Below are 23,373 nucleotides of genomic sequence, written 5' to 3'. Positions count from 1 at the left end.
CGGAGACGGTGACGTGGTAAGAATTGATATTTCATTAATCAATACATGATTAAAATAATTTAATAAAAAATATATAAATAATTAATTAAATAGTATTTATTAGAATAAATAAAATAAAATTATATTAAAATAATGTATTTATAAGATCTAAAATAACTTATCTAAAAGAGAAAAGTGATAAATTTATCTAAAAATTCTAAAATAAGAAGTCACATAATTTGTTTAGATAAATTTAATAAACATAATAAAAAAATACTTTTATTCATAATATTTTTTATATTTCATTTTTTTGAATAGATCTTAATTGATAAATACTGAGTATTAATATAAATGTTAACTTGAATGTACAAGTAATATTACTTATTTATTAAGATAATTGTATTGGGCTCTCATTTATTTCATAATTAGGTGATTTAACTATTTATTAGTAAGTTAATTATTGTGATTAAGAAGATGTAAATATATTTTATTTTTAGATAAGATGTATTTATTTTTCATATTTTTATTTTTAAATATTTATATTAGCTGACAAACACATTTTGAAATATAATTTATTTATTACCAATTGACAAGATTGTTTAAAATTTAAAAACGCATTCATATCTCTTATCCTTTTATTATTTGTTTATTTTATTTTTCAAAACTAATATTATTTGATAAGGCTTATGATTGATAAGATGTTTACAAAAGAATGGTACATTTATTATTAATTAATATAAATATTTTTAAATTAAAAATAAATTATAATAAGTACACTTTATTTAACAACATGCATTTATTGTGGGATTAATTCCTAAACCATCACTCTAATGTACACCAATTTTGGCCCAAGTATTCTACTTAAAAAAAAATTGATTATATTATTTGCTCTTTGGGGGTAGCTTTTCGTATTTAGAAAATGATAATTATTCACTATATTTAAATCTAATAGATGGATTTCCATATTCATGAAAAAGTAAAGTTTGAACCATTTTATTCCAACATGATCATATTTCTTATATATGATAAGAAAGAGTAAACAATATATAAAAAGAAATTTTCTTTTACTTTATTTTGTAAAAGACATTTAAAAAATCGACAAGAAAATGACTAGGTATGAATATCGTGAATAGACATAAAAAAATTGTGTAAAAAATATAAATATAAGTAAGGATTTGATTTTTTTTAGAATACATATCAGTGATGGAACATTTTCTTTTTAAGAATTAGTAAAATTAATCGTTCGAAAACATTAGCGATCTCTTTTAAAGAAAGTGCTCATTTAATGGACGATTTTACATGGATATAGATACCTTGATAGTGTTTTAGGAAATAATTTCAAATAAGTAATAAGTGTTAATAGTAGTCTAGTAATTACAATGCTGGTTAGATATGTTACCTTTGGGTTAATACCTACATTATTAGCTAAACTACCATCATTATTGAACTATTCATTTATTCTTTTCATATAATTACAGTTCATTCCATGAACCGATAATGGTATATTAATTAATAAAATTTCAAAGCTTATGAGTTCAAAAATGCTGTGGATTACTAATCAACCCAGTTCTACTAGTCCATTATTTTTATTTTTTCAATAATAAAAATTCATGCCTCACTATGTTTTAGATGTAGATTAGATAAACCGTGCCAATTGAACATATAAACATTTATGTATAAATTTGTCGATAAAAGATTTGAGAAGAAGTAAACGAGGCAGTTTAAATACACTTTCCCATCTTATAAAGGAGTAGGATTTGTGGGTAGAAAACAAAGAGAACTAAGCAATGAATCAAATAATTCAAGCTACAAGAAAACAATATGAAAAGCAACGTAACGAGGTTACCATGAGACAGTTCAGAGTTGGATTTGGAGGAGTGTTTTGTTAACATCTGTTGTATATCTTGAGTTGCAGTAGAAGTTTGTACAAGAAAGATAATATGTTCACAAATCAGCCAACACCACAACATTGCTGCAATGCCCTGTTTATGTACAAGAAGCTTCACAACTGCCCATAAGTTAGTTAGAAGTTGATTTCCGTTCAGGCTTGAGCAATTCTTTACCTAATACCTACTGGTATTCAAATAGAACACCATGTTCTAAGAGCTCTGATAGAACCACCCTCATTTTATCAACCGAAACCGGTTTCAGTACGACTCCATCCATGCCAACCCTCATGCAATTCTCCTTTGTTACCCTGTCAGTGTTTCCTGTGAGTGCTACCACTAATGGCCTTTCATGACGTTTTGTAAATCTTTCACGTATCCGAAGAGCAACTTCATAGCCATCTAAACCAGGCAAGGGCACGTCCATAAACACCACCTTGTGTTCATTAGAGATAGCACGTAAACATTCATCACCCGTGCTGACGGCGGTTACATTGCATCTAAGGTGAAGAAGAAGTCCCTTCGTCACCATCCTACTCACCCTGCCATCAATTTGTGAGTTAATGAGCTTAAATGCAATTACGTAACAATACCATATTGATTTAACAGTTCAGGTTTTATTGGTGATCCTTACAGCTCAAGCCTTTAAATACAACCATCAATATCACCTATAATATCAACAAACACACAACTAAAGAGAGAAAAGGTATCAATAACAAAAAAATGCAATAATATGCGGTAAAGTTCCTGCTTTCTTCATCATTTAGAGAAGACTGGATGCTAAACTTTAAAGGAGATAATAATAATATTAGACTAGGCGGAGATCTATATTACAATTATTTAGTATCAGTCATTTAATCTCAGCCATTGTACCTATCAATGTGATGATAACAGAGACAAGTTCTTCATAATGCCAAAATAAAAGAACATAGTATCAGTTTTTTTTAAGATACATAATATGATTTTCCAATTGATAGCTAAGGCCAAGTCAGACACGGACAAGTGACTCCGTGCGAGAATCCCTCCAGATTTTGATGATTTCAGTTGTCTTGATTACAAATAGAAGGAAAATATATATTTTTACCAAATGTAAGCCTCAAAATATGCTTAGGTTTGAGCAGCCAGAATTATGGTCGATCAGGAGCTCTGAGTCTCCAAATTAGGTTCAAACTGTCGGTGAATACCCTGACCCATCTGGCATTGCCCACGCCAAGCACACATGAAACAGATTAACCAAGCTACTGGTTTAGAAAACAACCAACATATCTTAACTCATCTGGCGATGCCTACACCAAGCATATTTATATAAGATATTAAGTCACTCAAGGTTTGGGTACACAAGTCAGAACGAGTGTATATCCATACACACAAGAAGGCAAATCTATAAGGTTATAAAATACGTAGCAGAGTGTATTTCTATTTTTGCCATCCTTGGAGCAAACACTGCAGCTATTTTCTAATTTTGCCATTTTCAAACAAGGGGCAAAACGGGTAATTGCATTCACCACTTCTAAAGACTGATACCATCACCATGTACAAGTAAGATGCAGCCTGATTTATCTCAACCTCAACAACACAAATATAATAGCAACTATATTTAAAAAGCTAGGATCTGTTTTAGCACAAGAACTTTCTCCCCTATTGGGAGGAAGCAACTACCAGATTCCAATAGAACTATAGTTCAGTGATTGCTGTTGCAATTTTATTAACTGCATCCTCTCTCTAACAAGCTCAACATGCTTTTAGCATTTGCCAATCTTTTTGAACCTTTAAGTTGTATCAAATCTTTCTTGAAAGGTGTATGAATTTGTTGACATTGTACAGGAATATTCCAACTCAGATGAATTTCCCTCATATTATCATCATACAAATTATTTGGATTTCTTTATAAATATGTAATAATTAGTAACTTAGTCTTCAGGGAGCAAACTCATAAGTGGAAGTTCTAAAAAAATGTGGTCCTTAAGTTGCATAAAATATACTAGGAATACAGTGAGAAATTGGGAGTAGGGTTAAAAAAAGAGAGAAAAAAATTACTGTTGTTTCCTCACTTTCTCATTGGGTGCCACCAATTCTTAATCTCAGTTCTTCTTTACTCATTTTCTCATCTCACACCACAAACTATTAACTCCCAACAAAATTCAAGGTTTTCACCTACTTAATTAACTTGAAATGTGTGTTATTTTTCCATATAGTAAACTTTATTTCGTCATTGTCCACAAGAAAAAAAAAAACAATAGAATGACAGAAGCAGCACCAAGCAGGAATTAAAATGGAAAGAAGCATCCGTGACTAACCCATTATCATCCACGATGAGAACTTTGAGTCCAGGAAAACTTGATGGTCCATGATTTGCTGGCACCTTTGGTACAAGAGGGAGCCTAGAGTCATTTGGCTGCTCTGGGATCCCTAGTTTCACAATAAAATTAGCAGTACATCCCTTGCCTAGACCTTCACTTTCAATCCAAATATGCCCCTCCATAAGATTTACGAACCTGATTCCATTACAGAAAAGGTTAAAAACCAAACTGCATGTCTAATGACCCAACAAGCCACTGGCTAACTAAGACTGGCTGCACAGCAAACAGATCCATTGGTTTACAATAAAAGCATGGAAATTATAAGGTGCCTTCAACAAAACTTTTAAGTCAATCATAATATCATATCAAAGCAATTTCTAGCCACAACTCTCATTAATAGGTGATCAGTTATGCCACATCAGTCATTCTTTGATCTATAGAATTTATATACACATCAATACAAAAAATATATAGATATGACCAAAGTAACACATGAGAACAGGAAAAACAAAATCCAAAATAAAGGACCAGAAAGGCCAATAATGATCATCTTTGTCGTCAAAATGGAGCAATTTGGCAGCTTAAATTAGGTATGTCCTGTGAAATTTGGCAGCTTAAATTAGGTAAGAACTAGTTATACACCTGTGCGATGTGCAGATAGTCAATTATGTTGAATGCAATTTTGGCAATTTAATCTGCATACAAGAATTTTCAGGAGTGAATATCATCAACCCAAGATATATTAGCATTGTAAGGAAAATATAATAAAATCAAAACATTATGGACTTTTTCCAGTTTAACCGATAGGATCTCTTCAAACGATCATATGCAAAATAAATGAATAGAAATAGAAGATAACATTTAATAAATAAATATAAATAGTAGAAGACTGTGTAAGAAAATTGAAACAGACTAAAGCAAATTTGAAAACACTAACTCCAAAACATTATTTTAAGTAAGAAGGGCAATGGACCAAGTGCATGTTGTCCCGTAGCCATACCCCTACCCACTCCCTAATACCTGTACCCGATACCCATACCCCCCCCCCCCCCCCCCCCCCCGCGCGCGCATCACTAATATTTTGTACCCATACCCATATGGTTTGAGTGATATAATTTGTTCCATGTCCCTGTTTTTATTGGGTAATGGATATCCATCGGATACTCATACCCTTTCAATTTAAATTAAGAAAATGATGTATTCATTTTTTATCTCAAATACTCAATCAAAATTGAAGTTGGGGTTTCTAAGTTAAAGTAGTTGTTGGATGTTAATTTTTTATTTGACTAAGTTAGATCCTAGCAGCATGTTGCACAGCAAGAGTCATTGCAGCCCTAACCAATAGTCAACAACTAACCTTGGCTTAGGTACCGTGTACGCTCAATGCATCAACATCGTGTTAAGCAAAATATTGTATACATTTATGTATATAGATCAATAAATGCATGTTGGGGATCGCCATATGGATTGAGGGCCCTGTACCTGTCCCCTACTCAAACCCATGCAAGTTTTTTTTTTTTCTCCATCCGTATATGCCCCTGTTGGGCAAAATTTAAGGTCCATACTCACCTCAAATGGACTGGATTTGTCGTACAGCCATTCAGTCAAGTAAAAAGGTCATCCTTAATTTTAAGTTGCAACAATGAACTTGAAATTTAGACTCATCATCCATTTAGAACTGTAATAAGTTAAATTTCCGCATCCTTGTTATTCGTAGCATCAGATAATTCAGAACAGAGCCCGTACTACATAATACCTTGATTGACTTCTCCCACAACATAAAGGCAGACTTGCTCAGAAAACTAACAGCTCCTTGATAGAAATCATAAAAAAATTAAAAAAAAAAAAAATCATCTACACCCTTTCCCAAATCATCATATACAACTTTTAACAAACTAAAGACTGCCAAAATCATGCTAACAGTTTTTCTTTTTGTTGTTTACTGAACTTTTAATTAAATTTTCAAAAAATTCATTACATAATTATACTAATTTATTAGCAAGTAGGTCATCAACTCTTCCTGAATTTACTTTTGTTTTGCTCAGTTACATTTGCTTTTTTGTCTTCAACTTAATTGAACACAGATATGTAAACACGTATTCCTTGGTCTTCTATTCTAGTTTTGAGGAATGCTTCCAGGCAAGGCCTAAGCATCATGCTAACTTTTTACATTTGCATTGGCCTGACAAGCATGGCTATTATGCTCATCATAACACCACTGCATGAAAAATTAAAATAAAAACTAAGGCGTGTTCTGTAAACATAATAAAACAACAATAAACCATTCATTACATGCCAAGACCATCATGTGGATATATTCTAAATATATACTTCAAATTTTCAAACATTTGATTCCAAAAAAAGGCAGCTCATGCTGTGAATAACTAGGATCACAATCATTTTCCGCACATTTGGCAAATGAGGTAAAAAAAAAAAAAGTGTGCACATGGAGAATGCATAAAGCATATTGATTTAGCATTAAATTTGTAAATATTAATACATTTCAATAAAATAATATCAAAATCTTATAATAATTTTTTTGTTCAATATATATTAGGGTTTATTGTTTAATTTATTTTACTAAATTTAAGAAAAATAAGTACGAACTCTCCCTTAATTACTATACATATCAAATAGAGAAGGAACCCTGAGGTTAAAAAAATAATTATTTAAAATTATGTCTGCAGTTTGACATCTACATTGAAAGTAGAATATGTATGCATCAACCATCTGAAAATTTTCAGAATAAAAAAATATCACAGCATAATTAATGATGACAAAGAATAAATTGTTGCAAATTGATGATCTGATCCATTATTCCGTAATAACTTTTAATTCAGATTTTTATCTTTAACAATTATTAGAAGTCAACTAAATAAATATTTATGAATGAAGAGAGTGTGAATGATATATATTTAAAAAAGATTTATGCTTAAGATAAGATTAACAAATTTTGGTCAACTTCTCAGTTGTATATCATGTTGGTACGGCGTCATGTATCTATTTTCTTTAGAGAATTTTCAATAAATGAAAAAATTGTAATAAATCCTTTAATATTTATTAAAAAGAAAAAATGACATATCACTTTTTCATATTATTAAAATATGAAAAATTAAATATATTAATAGAAACATTACAGATATATCAAAATACGTACTAAAATGAGTAAATTTGTTCTATAGTGCAATTGATGATGATATGAAACATAATTATTTTTAAGGATAAATTACAACAGACACCCTTGAGGTTTGGTGACCAAAAAGAGATTTTGTGTGTGTGTGATAGATTGAATTTAAGTTTTGGAAAAAGAGAAGTCAAGATTTAGTTCTAAAACAGATCTGATCGAAAGAAAACAATATAACAACAACAATCACAAGCTTTAATCCCACTAGGTGGGGTCGTTATAAGGAAAACAACAATGACATACATTTTCGTCTGCTCAATTTTCCCCTACTAGAAGATATTGAAGTCTATTTACAATAGGGACACAAGACTCATGGAAGTAATTATTACTACCAGTGAACATTCAGCTTTGGGTGTGGCCCTTGTCCCCACTCTCCGTCCATTTTAAATTCCAGGTCCATCCATGTGCACAGCCAAAAACACCACCCCCAAGAATTACAAGCCCTAAGACCATTATGTGGGGTTGGTTACACGAATCCTAGACCTGCAACCATATTTGTTCATGACCTTATCCATTGTAAGGCCATTATATCCTATGTTATGGTTTGGGGCTTCCCACCAAGTTTTCTTTGGTCTTCCTCTCCCTCTTTTGCTACAAACTATCTCAGTCATAACTCCCTCATCTTTCTTTTAGTAGGCACCACTCTAGCCTCATTACATTTGATCTTATTTCCTACTTGGTCTTGTATGGTTGCACATCCACCATAACATTCCCATTTCATCTATGCTCATTTTGGGCATGTTGGTGCCTAACAGTCTAACATTCTGAGCCATGCAACAAAAAAAGTCTTATAAACATCTAATATAACTTCTCGTTTAGTTTTAAAGGGAGTAACAACCTCTATAATCTCCCCTTCTTTATGAACAATTGTTCCGAGCCAATAAGAATGAATTTAAAGCTCACAAAACAACACAAGTATAAAATACCTCTTGCAAATTGCAAGCCCGAGTCCACAACCACCAGAATTTCTAGCTTCTGGTGATTGACAGTTTCTAAACTTGGTGAACAACTTGGGAAGATCCAGGGGGTTTATCCCTGATCCTGAATCTCTTACCTGAACCAAAGGAAAATTTACCAATGTAAACAATCACTAGGGACTGAAAATTGAGAATTAATAAAAAAAAAAAAAAGTAGAAGAAGAAAAAAAAGAAACACCACCTGTACATGCAAATAAAAGTGGCCATCACTTGGCACAGGAAAGAAGTCTGGAGCTCGAGGATCTTGTAAAGAATATAGCTTCGCAATGAAAGCCATAATTGAGATGCTGCCCTCCTTTGAGAACTTCACAGCATTGCCGACAATATTTAAAATAATTTGCATAAGCCTTTTATCATCACCAACAGCATACTCTGGCAAATCTGGTTCCAAATTTAATGAGATGGACAATTTCTTGACAGACACAATAGGTTTGATCAAATTAAGTACCTGAAAGAAGAAACATTCATAAAACCTACTAATTTCATCAAAAAAATTATAACAGCAACAGGAAGGAATGGCAATTCCAACCTCCCTAAAGAGAGCATGAAGCTTAAAAGTTCGTCTGTCTAGTTGAAAGCTGCCATCCTCAAGCCTTGAAAGATCTAACACATCATTTATAAGTGTAGCTAAAAGGTTACTGCTTTTCAAGATTGTTTCAACCATAAGACGTTGCTCAGGCGTCAGAATAGTTTCCTGTAGCAATGAAGAAAGTGCAATAATGGCATGCATGGGTGTCCGCATCTCATGGTTCATAACAGCCAAGAAATCATTCCGTGCACGAATAGCAGTTTCCGCTTCTCTCCTTGCCCGATCAAGATCAACATTTTGCACTATGAGAAGATCTCGAGCCTTCATTGACTCTTCTAAGATTGCAGCATGTGATAGAGCAACTGCTACCTACACCGATCAAGAAAAGTATATAAGCATTCTCTGCACTGTTACACAAATATTTTAGTCCAAAGAATCATAACTACCAAAATAAATTGCATAAAATTGAAAGGTACAAGGGCCACAAACCCAAAACGTGTAAAACATTTGTTTTTCCTATTCCTAGCACTAAATCCTCAAATCAGCTTGTGCAATTTGACAAAATATAAAAAGAAAAAATAAAATTAGTGATGCTATAAGGGGCAAAGAAATGCTTATGAAGGAAAATGAGATGACAAGATATAGAAGAGGGAAAAAAAAAATAGTGGTGGTACAAAGGGCAAGCAAAGATCTAGGGTAGAAAAGATTATGGATTGAATGACAGTTACCATGTTGATTTAAAGTTGTTTTCTCAATATTTTTTGTGGTTTTTTGGTATAATTATAATTGCATATACGACTATATCATTTATCAATATCTATGTGTGATGCTCATACAACAATAATCATAGGCCTTGACCACACTAATTAGCATCACTACATGATTTATAGATCTCCAACCATCTCTATCTATAGTCATCTCCTATAAGGCCAATTACATCCAATGTCATCTTTAACGGTTTGCCAAAAAGTTTTCTTTAATCTTCCTCTACCTCCTTGGCTACAAACTTCCTCCAATTCATCCACTTGTCTCACAAATGCATCTATTGTTCTCTTCTCACATTGCAATTAATGGATGTTGAGTTGGGTTCTTTCTGATATTCAAAGGCTGGTGTCCCCTTTCTGTTCAGCTTGGTTGTGAAATCTTTAGGGCAGCATATTGGACGGGGCAGTTCAAAAGGATCTTCTGGAAGAGTTTGAGGTGGACTTTTGTAAAAATTATGAAACTGTCCCATTTACTTATACATGCAGCACAATTATCTTTCATGAGGCCCCAACCCACTTGAGTTGTGTGATTCACTTTAACATGGACATTGCAAAAGTGTCGACTCAGCTTCTATCACAGTGGAGGAGATTTTCTTTTATAGGACTTGGCTTCTACTAAGGGTGTACAGTGGATGTCTTACCCTGTATTCCTTTGGTCTCATCAACTAAGATTAAACATGTTCAGGACTCTATTAAATGGTTCGAAAATTTGTTAGCTGAATAAACATGACATCTACTAAGAGGTTGTAGATTGAAGAGAAATGCTTTCTAGTCTTCCATCCTATTTCATGTCTTCGCCATCACTTCATCAGTTGCAAAGAGATTGGATAAGTTGCCCTCCATTGCTATAGAGATGAACTTGAGTATCATGGTGGTGACTGAAATTCTATTTTTGTTCCTCTAAGATGACATTTGGAGATTTAAAAGTTCAGACATATTCAACCAGGCTTTATTAGACAAATGGCTTGTGAAGTATGCATATGGGAATGAGAAACTATGGAGATTGTTAGAGTCATCAAAGTGTGAGACAGCTTTGGGAGATTGGTGATTCTTAAGGTGGTGATGTCACGTGACTGAGGCCTGCAGAAGGGAACTACCCCAGCTGGTGGAATTTTAAGAAGCACACTTACCCTATGGTTGGTGACACTGTTTCAGGTCTTCCTATGGCATAAGGATCTTATAGAGGAATAAAGCACTTAAAAATGAAGAAAAAGCCTTGCTTTGGTGCCTCATTTACTCATGTGGATTATTTGAGATGAATGCGAAGAGGAGTTCTTTCAATGTCATGTAGGACCTTTAGAATGAAAAGTACATTTCTCTCAGTAAAGTGGATTCTGAGTACCACTCAGCTTTGTACCAACTTTGAGATTTATATTGTATTTTTGAATACTGATTTTTGGAGGCTTTGGTTTTTGTCCCAACCCGTCTCTAGTATATGGGAAATATTCCCTTGGTAACAGTCAATATAAACCTCCAAACTCCAAAACTTAATTGTTTAAACAAACTCCAAGACTAGTGCATTTTTTTTCTAATGATTAGGAATATTATTTCACTGAAATTTATTGTCAAACCATTTAGCTTTCCTCTCTTCTGTTGATTTGCATTCTTTCAAAACTATTCATGAAGCATCTCAGCTGATTTTCAGTATAGAAAGTCTCCTATTCGTCAAGTACTCCCATTTCTGTATCTTTGTGTCTAAAGCAGGTGGAGATGATAACATCTGTTAAGCCTCTCCCTCTTACTATACAACCAAAAGAAGACACAGGCTATTTCCTCTTCTGTTTCCTGGATCATGGTCCGGACCATTCAATTTACAGCAAAAGCAAATTATCAGTCTCACTAAGAAATTGCATCAAGAGAGCAACTTCTGTCAAAGTATAAACAATGTTAAATGTTACAATCAAAATGAAAAGAACAAAGAGGTTTCCTATTAGAAATATTTCAATACAAAGAAACATGCAGGATACCACTAACAGGGAAGAAATGCAGACCTGATCGGCAACTACTTCAACAAGCTCCAACTCATGGGCGTGCCATTGCCTTGCACTATTGGAGGGAAGCATCAATACCATCAGAGCATAACACTTTGAAGGGAGCTCTGGCCAGTCATTGATTTGAAAATTAGAGAGATGTAAAAGTGGTACACGCACAGCAACAACCTCTCCAGGCATATATTTGCCTGCTAGTGGCCGCAATCTGGCCACTGGAGAATTTGGGGATATTTTCACGGCATGGTTGGTACTGAAAACTTTGTTGATTACAGGAAGATGAGTGGGTACAGTGAATTCCACGGGACTCTGATGACGAAGAGTGTAGGAAAGCTGAAGCTCTAGTCCTGTACGTGTTGGCATCCACAAGGCACATTCTTCCAATGCCAATGTTCTACCCAACTCAACAAGAGTAGTTCTCAATATAGTGTGCCTATCAAGAGTGCTTCTGATCTCGTGAGTAAGCATTCTAACATGCCGGCCTGTTTCTTCTTGTGTGCGAATTAGGCCCATTTCTCGATCAAGTTCTGCAGCCTTGTTTTTCAGAAATAATTCTCTGGTTTTAACACTCAATAAATCAGGAATTATGTGCACTAGCATAAGAGCTGTTACACATGAAACCAGGGCAGTCAAAGCCTTTGCAGTGGTCATGACAATTGCAACAGTTCTCGTATGTGCATTAAAGGTCCATAAGTTAATGAGATGTGTTGCACCACATAGAACAATGAAAGCACCAAACTGCACAAGCACCCATCTATATGGGAAAACAGCAGATTTCTTTACAAAGTAGATGAGCTCCAGAGGGATGGAAAAGTAAGCAAGGGCAATAAAGAAATCTGAAATATATTGGTAGTTCATCAATAGTTCATCAGCTGGAAATTGTGGCTCAATGCAGTAACAAGACTCCATCGTAAGTTATGTAGACCACCTCTTCACATACCTGCAATTGATCATGCAGTAAACCCATCATTGAGAGGAAATACTTATAAAGTCCATAAGATTAAGTGCCCATTCGGCATTGAAATTTCTACTATCATGAGAATCACTTCAGTGAAAAACACTTTTATAGAATCCATTTCAAGAAAAAATAGTTTAGCATTTCACCAGATCATTTGAGAAACACTTTTTGTGCTCTTATAGATGCCCAGGCAGTGGCCAGTGATTGAAAAAATTACTTTTAACAATAAAATTACTAGAAAGGGCATTAACAAATGTGCTTATGTAGTTAATACTATTTTAATATAAAAATGCTTTTAACATTTTTTTATGTTTAAGATTAAAGATTACTTTTAATTATAAAATATAGAACCACAATTAACCAACAGCAAAATGTTACCAAATGCAATAGCTATTTTTCATTTGTCATCAATAATTAAAAAAGCATAGCAAAACCAGACAAACTACAATATAAATTGATGATCTTTTAAGGAAAATGTATCAAGCTCTTGATGATTATGATAAAATCATGAACATCAGACAAACCTAGATTGAGAATTTTAAGTTTGAGAATGCAAACAAAAAAATATATGACAACTAAAGCCTCTTTTTTACTGTAGAGAAAATTGAAAATTTGCAAAAATTTCAAAAAACTACGACATAAGCAGTTCCCGTATTTCCATACTGTTCTGTCAACTATATAGCTGGTTCTTACCTTTATAACCCTCATTTAAGCTTTCACACGTGTATTTTACTTGTCTAATGCGTCACAGAACTATAGTTTGTTGTTTGCTCGTTCACCTTGTCTGTTACAACAATCCAGGGTGTTACAGATATGAATGTCAAGGACCATGAGTCTACGATGAGTGGTCAAGCATTATCCCAACATAACTTCACAATTCTTACAACATAAGTAGTCTTGTGTGTCGTTGCAACAAATGCAATAGATACTTTAATTTGTTAAATCAAGGGTAAACTTGAAGTTTTATAGAATTATTAAGATTAATGGTGTTAAAACACAAAAACAAAGTTTTCTATCCATTTCTGTTCCATCCATTCTCTCCTAATTTAAGGCAAACCAAAAATATATATATATATATGTTAGATACACAAAATAAAGATTTCTTCAAATTCCATTCCATCCACTTTATCCCAATTTGAGCAAGATAATGTCAAGGGCAATATGGTAATAGGCTTATAATAGTTGTTAGAAGATATTTTAGTAATTGGTTAGAAGCACATGGATGTTGTTATACATTCAGTTAAGCGCCAAATATATTTATAAAAGGCTATCGCAAACGGTTGGGATGGATATGTTGAATGATAATTGAATTCTATTTCCTCTCTCAAATTCTCTCTAATTTCTTCCTCCTATTCTGATAATTTCTCTCTCTCTCTCTGTGTTCTGATCTTCAACTCTCCCCCTCATTTCTATATGTTATCTTTCCCCCATTTTTGTCTAATTTCCCCCTCCAATCATTATGTTCATGGTCCTAATCCCATCGGATTCTTCCGATTTACAATCCAATCCCAGGCTAAACCCTAGGTACACGACAATTGGTATCCGATCAGTTCGTTCCTTGATGGTTCTCTCTGTCAAGAAATTCCAACGATTCTTGGTCGTGACTTAGACTATTCCGATTATCATTCTGACGATGTCCAACTAGGAATTCTAACTAGCAGATTTCGAACGAGCAAGCAATTCTCGAACTTAAATCTTTGAGGCGTGAAGCAGAGGTAACTACAAGGCGCAGTAGGTGGTGGTGGAGTGAGACAAGAGCGAGCAAGCAAGTCTGACAATCGGCTTGAATTTTGAAGGTGAACTCAGAGGTGAGCCAATCGTTCCTCGATTGGAACTCAGGCGATCATCGGCCTGAGACAGAATTTCGAGTGAACGAATTGAACACCAACCCGATCAGGAGCATCAACCGATTGAGTTGGTAAGGAGACTAACTGAGGAAGGCAGGTGAAGGCGAAACTGACCAACTTCGTCGATGATTTTGGAGTGACTGTGTTTGGGTGGCTAAGTCGGTGATCCTCGACCACGAGAGGCAACGAAGAGTCGACAGTAATCTTTGGTTTGACGGTGGTCCTCAATGGTGATAGATCTGATCCTCGATGATGATTATTGGTTCAACTAGAAGGCAAAGAAGGGATGGTGGTCCATGACCACTGAATTGCAATTGAGGAGAGTCAACTTGAAGGAATTAGGGATAGATCAATCCAGCTAAAACCATCAAAATTCACAAAACAATCTCCTGAATCAAGCTCAGAATTTGAAAGCAAGTATCGAAAATGGGTGCAGCAAGTGATTCGTGAGGCGCTATCTGAGTCAACTCCGTTGAGGATTGCAACAAAGTAGTCCCTGGCCTTCAACTTCTCCTGCTCCAATTGTTTGAGGTCTCGCATTGAAGGAAAAAGCAGATCTAATGAAGCAGATCATTTTGGGGATTGAAGATCGTTGATCCATAATGAAGCGGATCTTGAGGGATAGTTGATCTGTAGTGACCGATTGTAGTGATTTCCAAAGATCAGCTTGGGATTGGAAATTGTTGAGTTGCGGCTGCTTTCAGTCATGATTAGCGATCAATTGCAGATCAAGGGAGGCTGATTGAGTGGCAGTAGTTGTTTCAAGAGTCGCAGATCAGACGGACAACTCAGTACAAATCAGAGCAAGGTGACTTGTAGGAGGCTGAACTGAGTCAATTAAATCTTCGGCCATTGAATTGGATCTGGACGAATTCAAGTAGAGTCTTAAATTCTGAAGCAACTTGAAGTAGTATAGGAGACGGTTGATTTTTGAAAATTGATTATGATGCCTGGGGTGATAGAAAGCTATCGTAGCACTAAGATTTGGAGTTTGGGAGGCGGACTTTGTCGAAAAGCTGGCCAGGTGAATTCCAATCCATTTAGGCTATTGCCTGCCCACGTCGTTAATTTCCAAGCGAGAGAGCAGCGCTCGGTTTAGACATTTGAATTTGGGAGGCGAAGCAAGGTGGAAAGAGCTCCAGTTTCTTGGCCTGTGGCTTGTTCCACCCGTGAAAGTTCTGCTAAGACAAGTAGTGCGCACATGAGGCCATGGAAGCCTCAATTGCAGCAGAAGAATGCTTCATTTTCAATGGGATGTCCCATTCGTGAGAAATCAGCCATGGGGAGCAGTGCACACACAATGCAATTGGAACCTCAATTGCAACAAAAGAATGTTGCGTTTCCAGTGGGATTCAACAGAAATCATGAGGAGTTTGGCCAGAATCATGGGGCATGGGAAAAGAAAATTGATAATCATTTCAATCAAAGGCATAAGGAAACAAGCAGTGTGATACATGAAACGTGTGAGAAATTCGACCGTATGCTACACGAGCCAATGTAGGAGTTTGTGATGATACTGACTAAGAAGTATCACTACAGCTTTCCCGCTAAATTCCTTAATGATTATCGCAAAAGTTTTAACCAAGAGGAATTCCTTAAAATGGAGCAGCCAAAGGAGAAGTCAAGATGGTGGGAAACTGACTCATTGCTTACCTCCGAGTATGTGCAGAAGGAGTATTTTGAATTAGGCAGAAGCATCAAGAAGGATCTGCAACATCAAAGGTGATATTAGTGGTGATATGCATTATCCAAAGGGAATCTATAACGATCAGGTTGATAAGGCAGCAGATGCAAAGGGACCATTGGATATTTTTTAAAAAGAAGTTCATGTAGAGGGAAATTCCAACAAACACAAAGAAAACAGAGTTGATGAATTATTCGCATGGAATCAGGAGGTTCTAACTGAAAATTCAGTTAATAGTAAGGAAGTGGACGCTACAACTAAAGTGAACTTGTCAATGGTAACTCAAGATTCTGAAAATAAAGAGAGATTGGATAAGGAGATTTGTGTAGGCCACATTCTACAAAGGCAGGAAGCTGATGATTCAGGTGATGATCAGTCTATACATCATATTGGAGGTGAGAACTACTATGAAGATGTCTTTCATGCATCTAATAAATCGGGCAGGGATATTGTTTCAGTAGATAATTGGGATGTGAATCATATTAGGGAAGAAGGCCCAGATGGAGGCCATACGTCAGTCACTAAGGAACCGTTGGCTGAGATCGAAATTGCAGCAGCTCTTAATTCTAATGCTCAAAGACAACCTTGGTCTGAGTATCCAAGACAAGTCTACAATTCTCCATCGTTGTATTTCCAGGATATTGATATTTTTGCAACATAGCATGGCCATGGGTTGAATGGGAATACAGTAAAGGCAGCTATGGATGTAGGTACGTCATCATTCCTTGTATTGGACGGGGAGACCGATTGTGATTGGACAGCTATTACAGGAGGTGGGTGCATCAAACTTGAACTTGATCAAGGGCCAAATTATGCCTGGGATGGATCTTGGAAACCTAAAGAAGAAGAGGCTTAGGAGGAGAAAGAGAGAAAGGGGAATAAAATAAACAGAAAAAGTTAGTATTGGATAAGAGTAGTGGCCTAATTGCTGCAAGTTCTAGAGAACAAGAACTCTCTCAAGGAGGGGGGAATTGTCATGACTCTAGGAGAAATAGAAGGGTAATATGGTAATAGCCTTATAATAGTTCTTAGGAGATATTTTAGCAATTGGTTAGAAGCACATGGATGTTGTTATACATTCAGTTAGGAGCCGAATATGCTTATAAAAGGCCACTGTAAACGGTTGAGATGGATATGTTGAATGATAATTGAATCCTATTTCCTCTCTCAAATTCTCTCTGATTTCTTCCTCCCATTCTAATAATTTCTCTCTCCCTATGTGTTCTGATCTTCAACTCTCCTCCTCATTTATATCTGTTATCTTCTCCCATTTCTGTCCAACTTTCCCCTCCAATCATTCTATTCTTGGTCCTAATCCCATCGGATTTTTTCGGATTTACAATCCAATCCTGGGCTAAACCCTAGGTACACAACAGACAAGAAATAAGTCTTTGGAGAAACTTCTTCCACGCGTTTCCGTTCTACTTCCCCCTCTGGCACTCCCACACAAACTTTAAGAAGAATCTTTAAAAATACTAAACGTTTCGCCATAATTCAGTAAGAAAGTCCATCCAAATTAGCACTAGTGTGCTGCAAGAGACCCAAAATTTTTATTTAACATTAACCGTAAAAACACATATGCAAAATAATGGTATTTCAGATGTGTTGTATATTTAGTTATACGGGAAATTCTCCTAGTTATACTGCACGTTGAGAACGCACGAGCAGAACAATCTTAATTTCCCTTCCCTTGACCAATCGAATTCTAAAAATAGCACAAAACGGCGGCAGAACCGAACCAATCAAGCGATCCCCCTCACTCAATCACGCATAAGTAAATCGGAATTAAGCCGGAAATGCAATCGACCAAGAGAGAAAGAGAGAATTGCCAATTGGAACAACCTCATGAAACCAGACGGCTGGCGCCATCAGACGGAATCGAAATTGGAAGTGGAAACGAGAACTGACCTGAGCTTTGTGGGGGAAAGAGAGATTGATCGGGAGTGGGAACTCGGGAAATAGGCCCCAAATCTGAAGAACATCAACGACTAGCCATGAATTAGATTTTTGGATGTTGGTGATATAAAAAGGGTTAGAACAAACACCTTTTTCCTCGCCGCTTCCCTTTCCGTCGGCTGGCGCTGGCGGTGGCTACTATTTTCCCTATTAATTAATTAAAATATATTATAATAAATAATATAAATATATTATAATATATTTTTATATTTAATATATAATATATAAATATATATACATATATGTATATTTAATATAAATATATTATATATATAATATGTTTGTATGGGTTATAAAAGGGTAAGGGGTGTTTTAATCTTTTTATTTGTTAAAAATAATCTCAAGTTTATGAAAAATTTGGATTTCTAACCCCATAAAAAATTTTTTGTGGAAAAGTTATTTAAAAATCATTCTCGAAAATCATATTTCTCAATATTCTTTTTATAAAAAAATTATACCAAATATAAGAATACAGATTTTCACCCTAACATTTTCAAAAATCTTAAAATTTATCCTCAACCAAACACCCAGTTAAAGTCACGCATGCCCAACACCACCATTTAGTTTACTACGACTTTGACGTGCCCGTCTTTTCCCATTTTTAAGGACTGAACTTCGGTCAAACTACTCAGAACACACTTACAAGCCTAAGTCTAATTATTGACATTTTTATCCTTTTTATTTATTATTTTTTGTTTTTCTATAATTTTAAATAATTTTATTAATTAATAATAAACGCTTTATATTTTTAAAAAAATATTTAACTAGTCAAAATATTTATATATATATAGGAGATGCTTCAAGATACAATATAATTTTTAAGTAAATATATGTTAATGTTAAAGTTAATTATACTAATAATCACTCAATTTTACACTCAGTTACTATTTAATTACTGAATTTTAAAATGTTATTCATTAGTCATTGATATTTTAAATCTGTTATTATTTAGTCACTGAACTTTAAAATATTACCTATTAATCATTAATATTTCAAAATTGTTTGTCATCTGTCATTCGTGAACTTAAAGTTTAGTAACTAACGGATGAAAAACGATTTTGAAATATTAATAACTAACAGGTAACATTTTAAAGTTCAGCGACTAAGTAATAACAGTTTTAAAATATTAATAACTATCAAGTCACATTTATTTGTTCAATAACCAAATAGTAACAGAATACAAAGTTAAATGATTATTGATATAATTAACCCGTTAATGTTACGATAATAAAATAGTGTTAAGTTAACAGTAAACTTAATATTATGGAAAATCTTGCACCTCTATATAAAATTTAAATAAAATAATAATATTTTAAAATGTGAAAAAAAATGCAAAATAAGATTTTAAGAATAATAAATGAAAAAATTAAATAATAATTGATCAGCAGCCCCGATAATTACTCCATATAGTTTTTCTAGTCAAATTAATTTGTTTAAATCACCAAAATACCCCTTGTGAACACAGATATGTGGCAATGGTTTAACGTGAGATCAGGACCGACATTGAGAGTAGGCAACCAAGGTGGTTGCCTACGGCCCCCCAACTAGGGCTGGTCCTAGGCCGAGGTGCATATCATATCCAACTAGTTTTAAGTTGAAAATTTTAAAATAATGAAAAGAAAAGTTATGACTTTCATGAGAGAACAAATCACAATTAATGAGTAACAGAATGAATTTGATGTAACAAGGTAGCGCACTATCACTTATATATAAATAATATTATATAATATGCTCAAATTTTAGGGGTCTAATATAAAAGTTTGCTCAAGGCCGACCTTGCGTGGAGTCAAACAACATAAATTTGCATCTACTCGACGCTGACAATAACAAAAAGTGAGACCTATGGCAAAGCTCTAGGCAATGATAGAGAAGAAAGGCAAAAGGTCACTCTTATTATGACCTTTGAAGCACAGAAATAGCTTGAAGACACTGTTTCAACGTTTTCAAACTATTTCTTGTTTTGAAAATGGTAAAGATGATCCAAAACTTTTTTGGGCCATTTACATAATTTGCAAAATGTTTCAGGAGCATTTTTGCAAATTACAGAAATTTACCAAAAACGCGTTTTCAGCGATCGATCTAGTGTTCTTCTTTGTATTTTTAAATTCCAAAGTTCCCTCGTTGTGCATCAAAACTTGTTGCTACCTTGCTGTTGAATCCCCAAGATCAAGTCTCACTAAAGGTTGTCATTGCCTCTCAGTCATCATCGATCGTTCCCTCTCTTGGTCGCTACTGGTCATTCCCTAGAGATCTGCGCGACTTCCGCAGTGCAATTTTGCTTCCACCATCCGACCGCTGCTGGCGTGGGCTGCTGTTCCGTTTGTACCTGTGATGTCTGCCTCATTTGTTCTACCACTTCGTTCTTGCGCCTTGTCCACGACTTAACTTTCTCCAATTCTGATTGCTATACTCCTCTTTAATTATTATATTTCTCTAATATGTTCATAATCTTTTATTTTTATATTCTTTTTCTTTATCTTCAACCTCCTCTAATTTTGATCTTCAATTAAGTCAGCCACACTCAATTCCAATTCCCTTCTCCAATTTTTATATATATATATATTTTTGATTTACACTTTATTCCGTAATTTTATGGCACAGTTTGATCTGACACTATTTTTTCAAGAAGGATTATGCTACACGTCCAGGATGCCTTACATAAAGTCTTACAGGGTAAGTATTATTTTTTGCATTTCCACCCCCCCTCCCCCCCCAAGCGAATTTTCCCTCCCACTCTCTTCTATCTTACATAAAGTGGCATTAGGAATTTCTGAAAGCGATTTTGCCCAAAAATGAGAGAGGATGGGGTTTCCAAAATACTCATTATTCTGATCGCACATCGCAGGATGAATTGTGCTTTACGAGTGCAATGGTTGAAACTAACTTCTCACCACTATAAGACTATGAGATTAGACAACCTCTTTTGTCTAAGTTTCGGGTGTAACGTCTCTTAAATCTGGTGGGAGACCATGATGTTTTCTTGCTCAGTCTTGGTCTGCATGCAAGATAGAGCGAATGGAAAACGAATCTCCCTGTCTCAACAGATAGTTGCAAATAAAGGAATGGGTGGTTCTGTTCGGTGATGAATGCATTCAAGCAATCAATGCTCTCAAAATATCAAATTCAACTTGTGAAGTCCACTGCAAAATCTCGTCAACAACAAGTCTTCATTGTGTACAGATGGAAGGATTTGAAGGCAGAGATATGATCAAGTCGTTGCAGACAGACAGATAGATATTATAAATGTGCCAACCACCACCCCCCCCCCCCCCCCAAAAAAAAAAAAAAAAAAAAAAAACCTCCTGCATATCAGATTCTATGCATCCCTCTATACACATCTACCAGACATCAGTAGTAAATTTATTCTCAGAAAGTTTCAAGATTTCTTCATAGTCCTCCCTCTGCATTATACAAAGAGAAAAGCGTACCTCACATATTTTACAGCTGCATTTTATCTTAAGTTCCCATTTCCCGCATATATCGATCTATGATGCTGATGCTGTTGTACCTTTCCTTCTCGGGGCGTCTTCCGGACATCCTTCGACGATGTCTGGAGTTGTTCCAGTGCAGATACAATATAGCTCATGGTTGGCCTGTTTTTGGGTCCTGCATCCAGGCACTGTAATGCAAGAGAAGCTGCAGCTTGGGCTCCCTTCTTAGAATACTGGCCCCCTAGCCTTGTGTCCATGATTCTGAAAAACCCCCCGTTGTCACTTAGGAAAGGCTTTACCCAGTCGGCCAATACTTCTTCCACACACCCAGCTTTCTCCTCGTCCAATAATCGCCTCCCAGATAGCAACTCCAGTAACACAACTCCATAACTGTACACATCACTCTTTGGAGTCAAGTGATCACGACGGACCTTCCAGGAGACCCATGAGGCAGCTGCCACAGGCCCATGGAAATTTCACAATTTAGGGGCCCATAAATTGAAAATGGCCCATGCAAATTTCATAACTAGGGGCCCATGCTTTTTTCACCCGCCCACCCCTTTCTCGCAACCCTTCTCCCTCTTTCTCTTTTGCTCGCTGCCCTAGCCCTACCTCTTTGGCTCTGTCGGGCCTTGTCGTCGCCCCTCTTCTCGCGACCCTTGTCCCTCTCTCTCTCTCCCTCGCTGCCTTAGCCCTAACTCTTTGGCTCTGTCGTGCCTCGCCCTCGCCCTCCTTCTCGCGATCCTTCTCCCATTCTCTTTTTCGCTCGCTACCTTAGCCCTATGGCCCCTATCTCTTTGGCTCTGTTGCACCTCGTCCTCACCTCTCGCTGCTGCTCCGTCACCGGTAGCTCGCTGCCTCTCTCTCTTCTTACTACTCCTTACTTTTCGCCCTCGCTTTCTTGCCTCTTGCTGCTCGATCGGCGATCGCTCGTCCTAACCGACTTGCCTCGCCCTCGTGGCCGGTGGCTCGCTGGCCAGGCGCTCACCCAGCAAACATCACCTCTCGCTGCTCTGCTCGGTCGCTAGCTTGCCATCGCCCTCCATCGCTCGCCCTTATGGGTTGTGGCAGGTGGCTCACTACCTCTCGATTGCCGATTGGGTCATCAGATTAGATCTGCTTCTCAGATGCTCTAACTCCAGATCTGCTTCAACTTTTAGCAGTTAGTTGCTCCTTCATTTCGTTTCGTTTATGGCAGTATCCTTTATTTTGTTTCGTTTATGATAGTTTTTAATTGATAATTTTTTAAAAAAATATTCTTATGGTATAAATATTTATTTATTTTTTATATTTTATTATAAAAAATAAAATTTGAATGTAATATACAATTCGGGGCCCATTTTCATGTCTCGCCTCAGGGCCCCAAAAACTCAGGTCCGACACTACAAATGACCTGCACCCACCACCAATGCAGAAGGATGGGGAAGATATAATCATCCAATTTAATCTTTTATTTAAGGTCAATAGCTTCTTGTGATCATCCAACTTCAATTTGAATTTATTTTTTTTAAAAGTTATAAACTAAAAATAAATTACAATAAAAAAATAATACTTTGAATAATGGAAAATACTGTCTGTACAGAATTAGTTTTACAGAATAATATTTTCAAGATAAATTGAGGATTTATCGCGAGAAATTCGTAACTTCTCTTCTCTCTCTCTTTCTTTCTCCCCTTTCCCCCATTCCCCTTCGGCCGCTGCAACCTCTGCCTAGTCGCCCGCCACTGCCTCGCCTTGTGAACTTTCTCCCATTTCCCCTTTAGCCGCTGCAGCCTCTGTCTAGCCTCCCGCTCCCGCCACCGCCCTGCCTCGCACCCTCCGCTCAACGCACGCCGCAGCCTTGCCTTGTGAACTGTCCTCACTCTACTTCCAAGGTTCTATTAGCTTTTT

The 23,373-nt window shown here is 35.9% G+C and overlaps 2 protein-coding genes across 3 annotated transcripts; both read right to left on the bottom strand.

Annotated features, from left to right (window-relative positions):
- Positions 1-1,756: 1,756 nt before the first annotated feature.
- On the bottom strand, positions 1,757-18,171 carry LOC127788690 (ethylene receptor). Of its 2 annotated transcripts, XM_052317263.1 has the most exons (8): positions 18,005-18,141; positions 16,066-16,120; positions 11,611-12,547; positions 8,856-9,224; positions 8,508-8,774; positions 8,276-8,403; positions 4,163-4,360; positions 1,757-2,407 (listed from the first exon to the last, which is right to left on the bottom strand). In XM_052317263.1, the coding sequence occupies exons 3-8, from the start codon at positions 12,514-12,516 to the stop codon at positions 2,050-2,052; spliced, it is 2,226 nt and encodes a 741-aa protein (XP_052173223.1). In that variant the 5' UTR covers positions 12,517-12,547; positions 16,066-16,120; positions 18,005-18,141; the 3' UTR covers positions 1,757-2,049. The 2 variants fall into 2 exon arrangements, with proteins under 2 accessions (XP_052173223.1, XP_052173222.1); XM_052317262.1 differs by lacking the exon at positions 16,066-16,120 and having other exon boundaries at positions 18,005-18,171.
- A 3,219-nt stretch (positions 18,172-21,390) lies between these two features.
- Positions 21,391-22,529, bottom strand: LOC127788752 (probable serine/threonine-protein kinase PBL18). Its single transcript, XM_052317351.1, has 3 exons — positions 22,517-22,529; positions 21,561-21,937; positions 21,391-21,453 (listed from the first exon to the last, which is right to left on the bottom strand). Exons 1-3 carry the CDS (start codon positions 22,527-22,529, stop codon positions 21,391-21,393), a joined length of 453 nt encoding a protein of 150 aa, XP_052173311.1.
- Between the last annotated feature and the right edge of the window lie 844 nt (positions 22,530-23,373).

The sequence above is a fragment of the Diospyros lotus genome, chromosome 13 (genome assembly GCF_014633365.1).
Source record: "Diospyros lotus cultivar Yz01 chromosome 13, ASM1463336v1, whole genome shotgun sequence".
In the NCBI taxonomy this organism is placed as follows: Eukaryota; Viridiplantae; Streptophyta; class Magnoliopsida; order Ericales; family Ebenaceae; genus Diospyros; species Diospyros lotus.
The sequence above is the reverse complement of the archived record's forward strand: the minus strand, read 5'-3'. Positions and strand labels throughout refer to the sequence as shown.

Coding starts and splice junctions, on each gene's coding strand:
- LOC127788690 (XM_052317262.1), bottom strand. CDS start 12,516: ATGGAGTCTTGTTACTGCATTGAGCCACAATTTCCAGCTGATGAACTA. Junction 8,775..8,855: donor TTCATGCTCTCTTTAGGGAG/GTTGGAATTGCC, acceptor TTCTTCTTTCAG/GTACTTAATTTGATCAAACC. Junction 8,404..8,507: donor ACTTTTATTTGCATGTACAG/GTGGTGTTTCTT, acceptor CCTTTGGTTCAG/GTAAGAGATTCAGGATCAGG.
- LOC127788752 (XM_052317351.1), bottom strand. Junction 21,454..21,560: donor AGACGCCCCGAGAAGGAAAG/GTACAACAGCAT, acceptor TGTATAATGCAG/AGGGAGGACTATGAAGAAAT.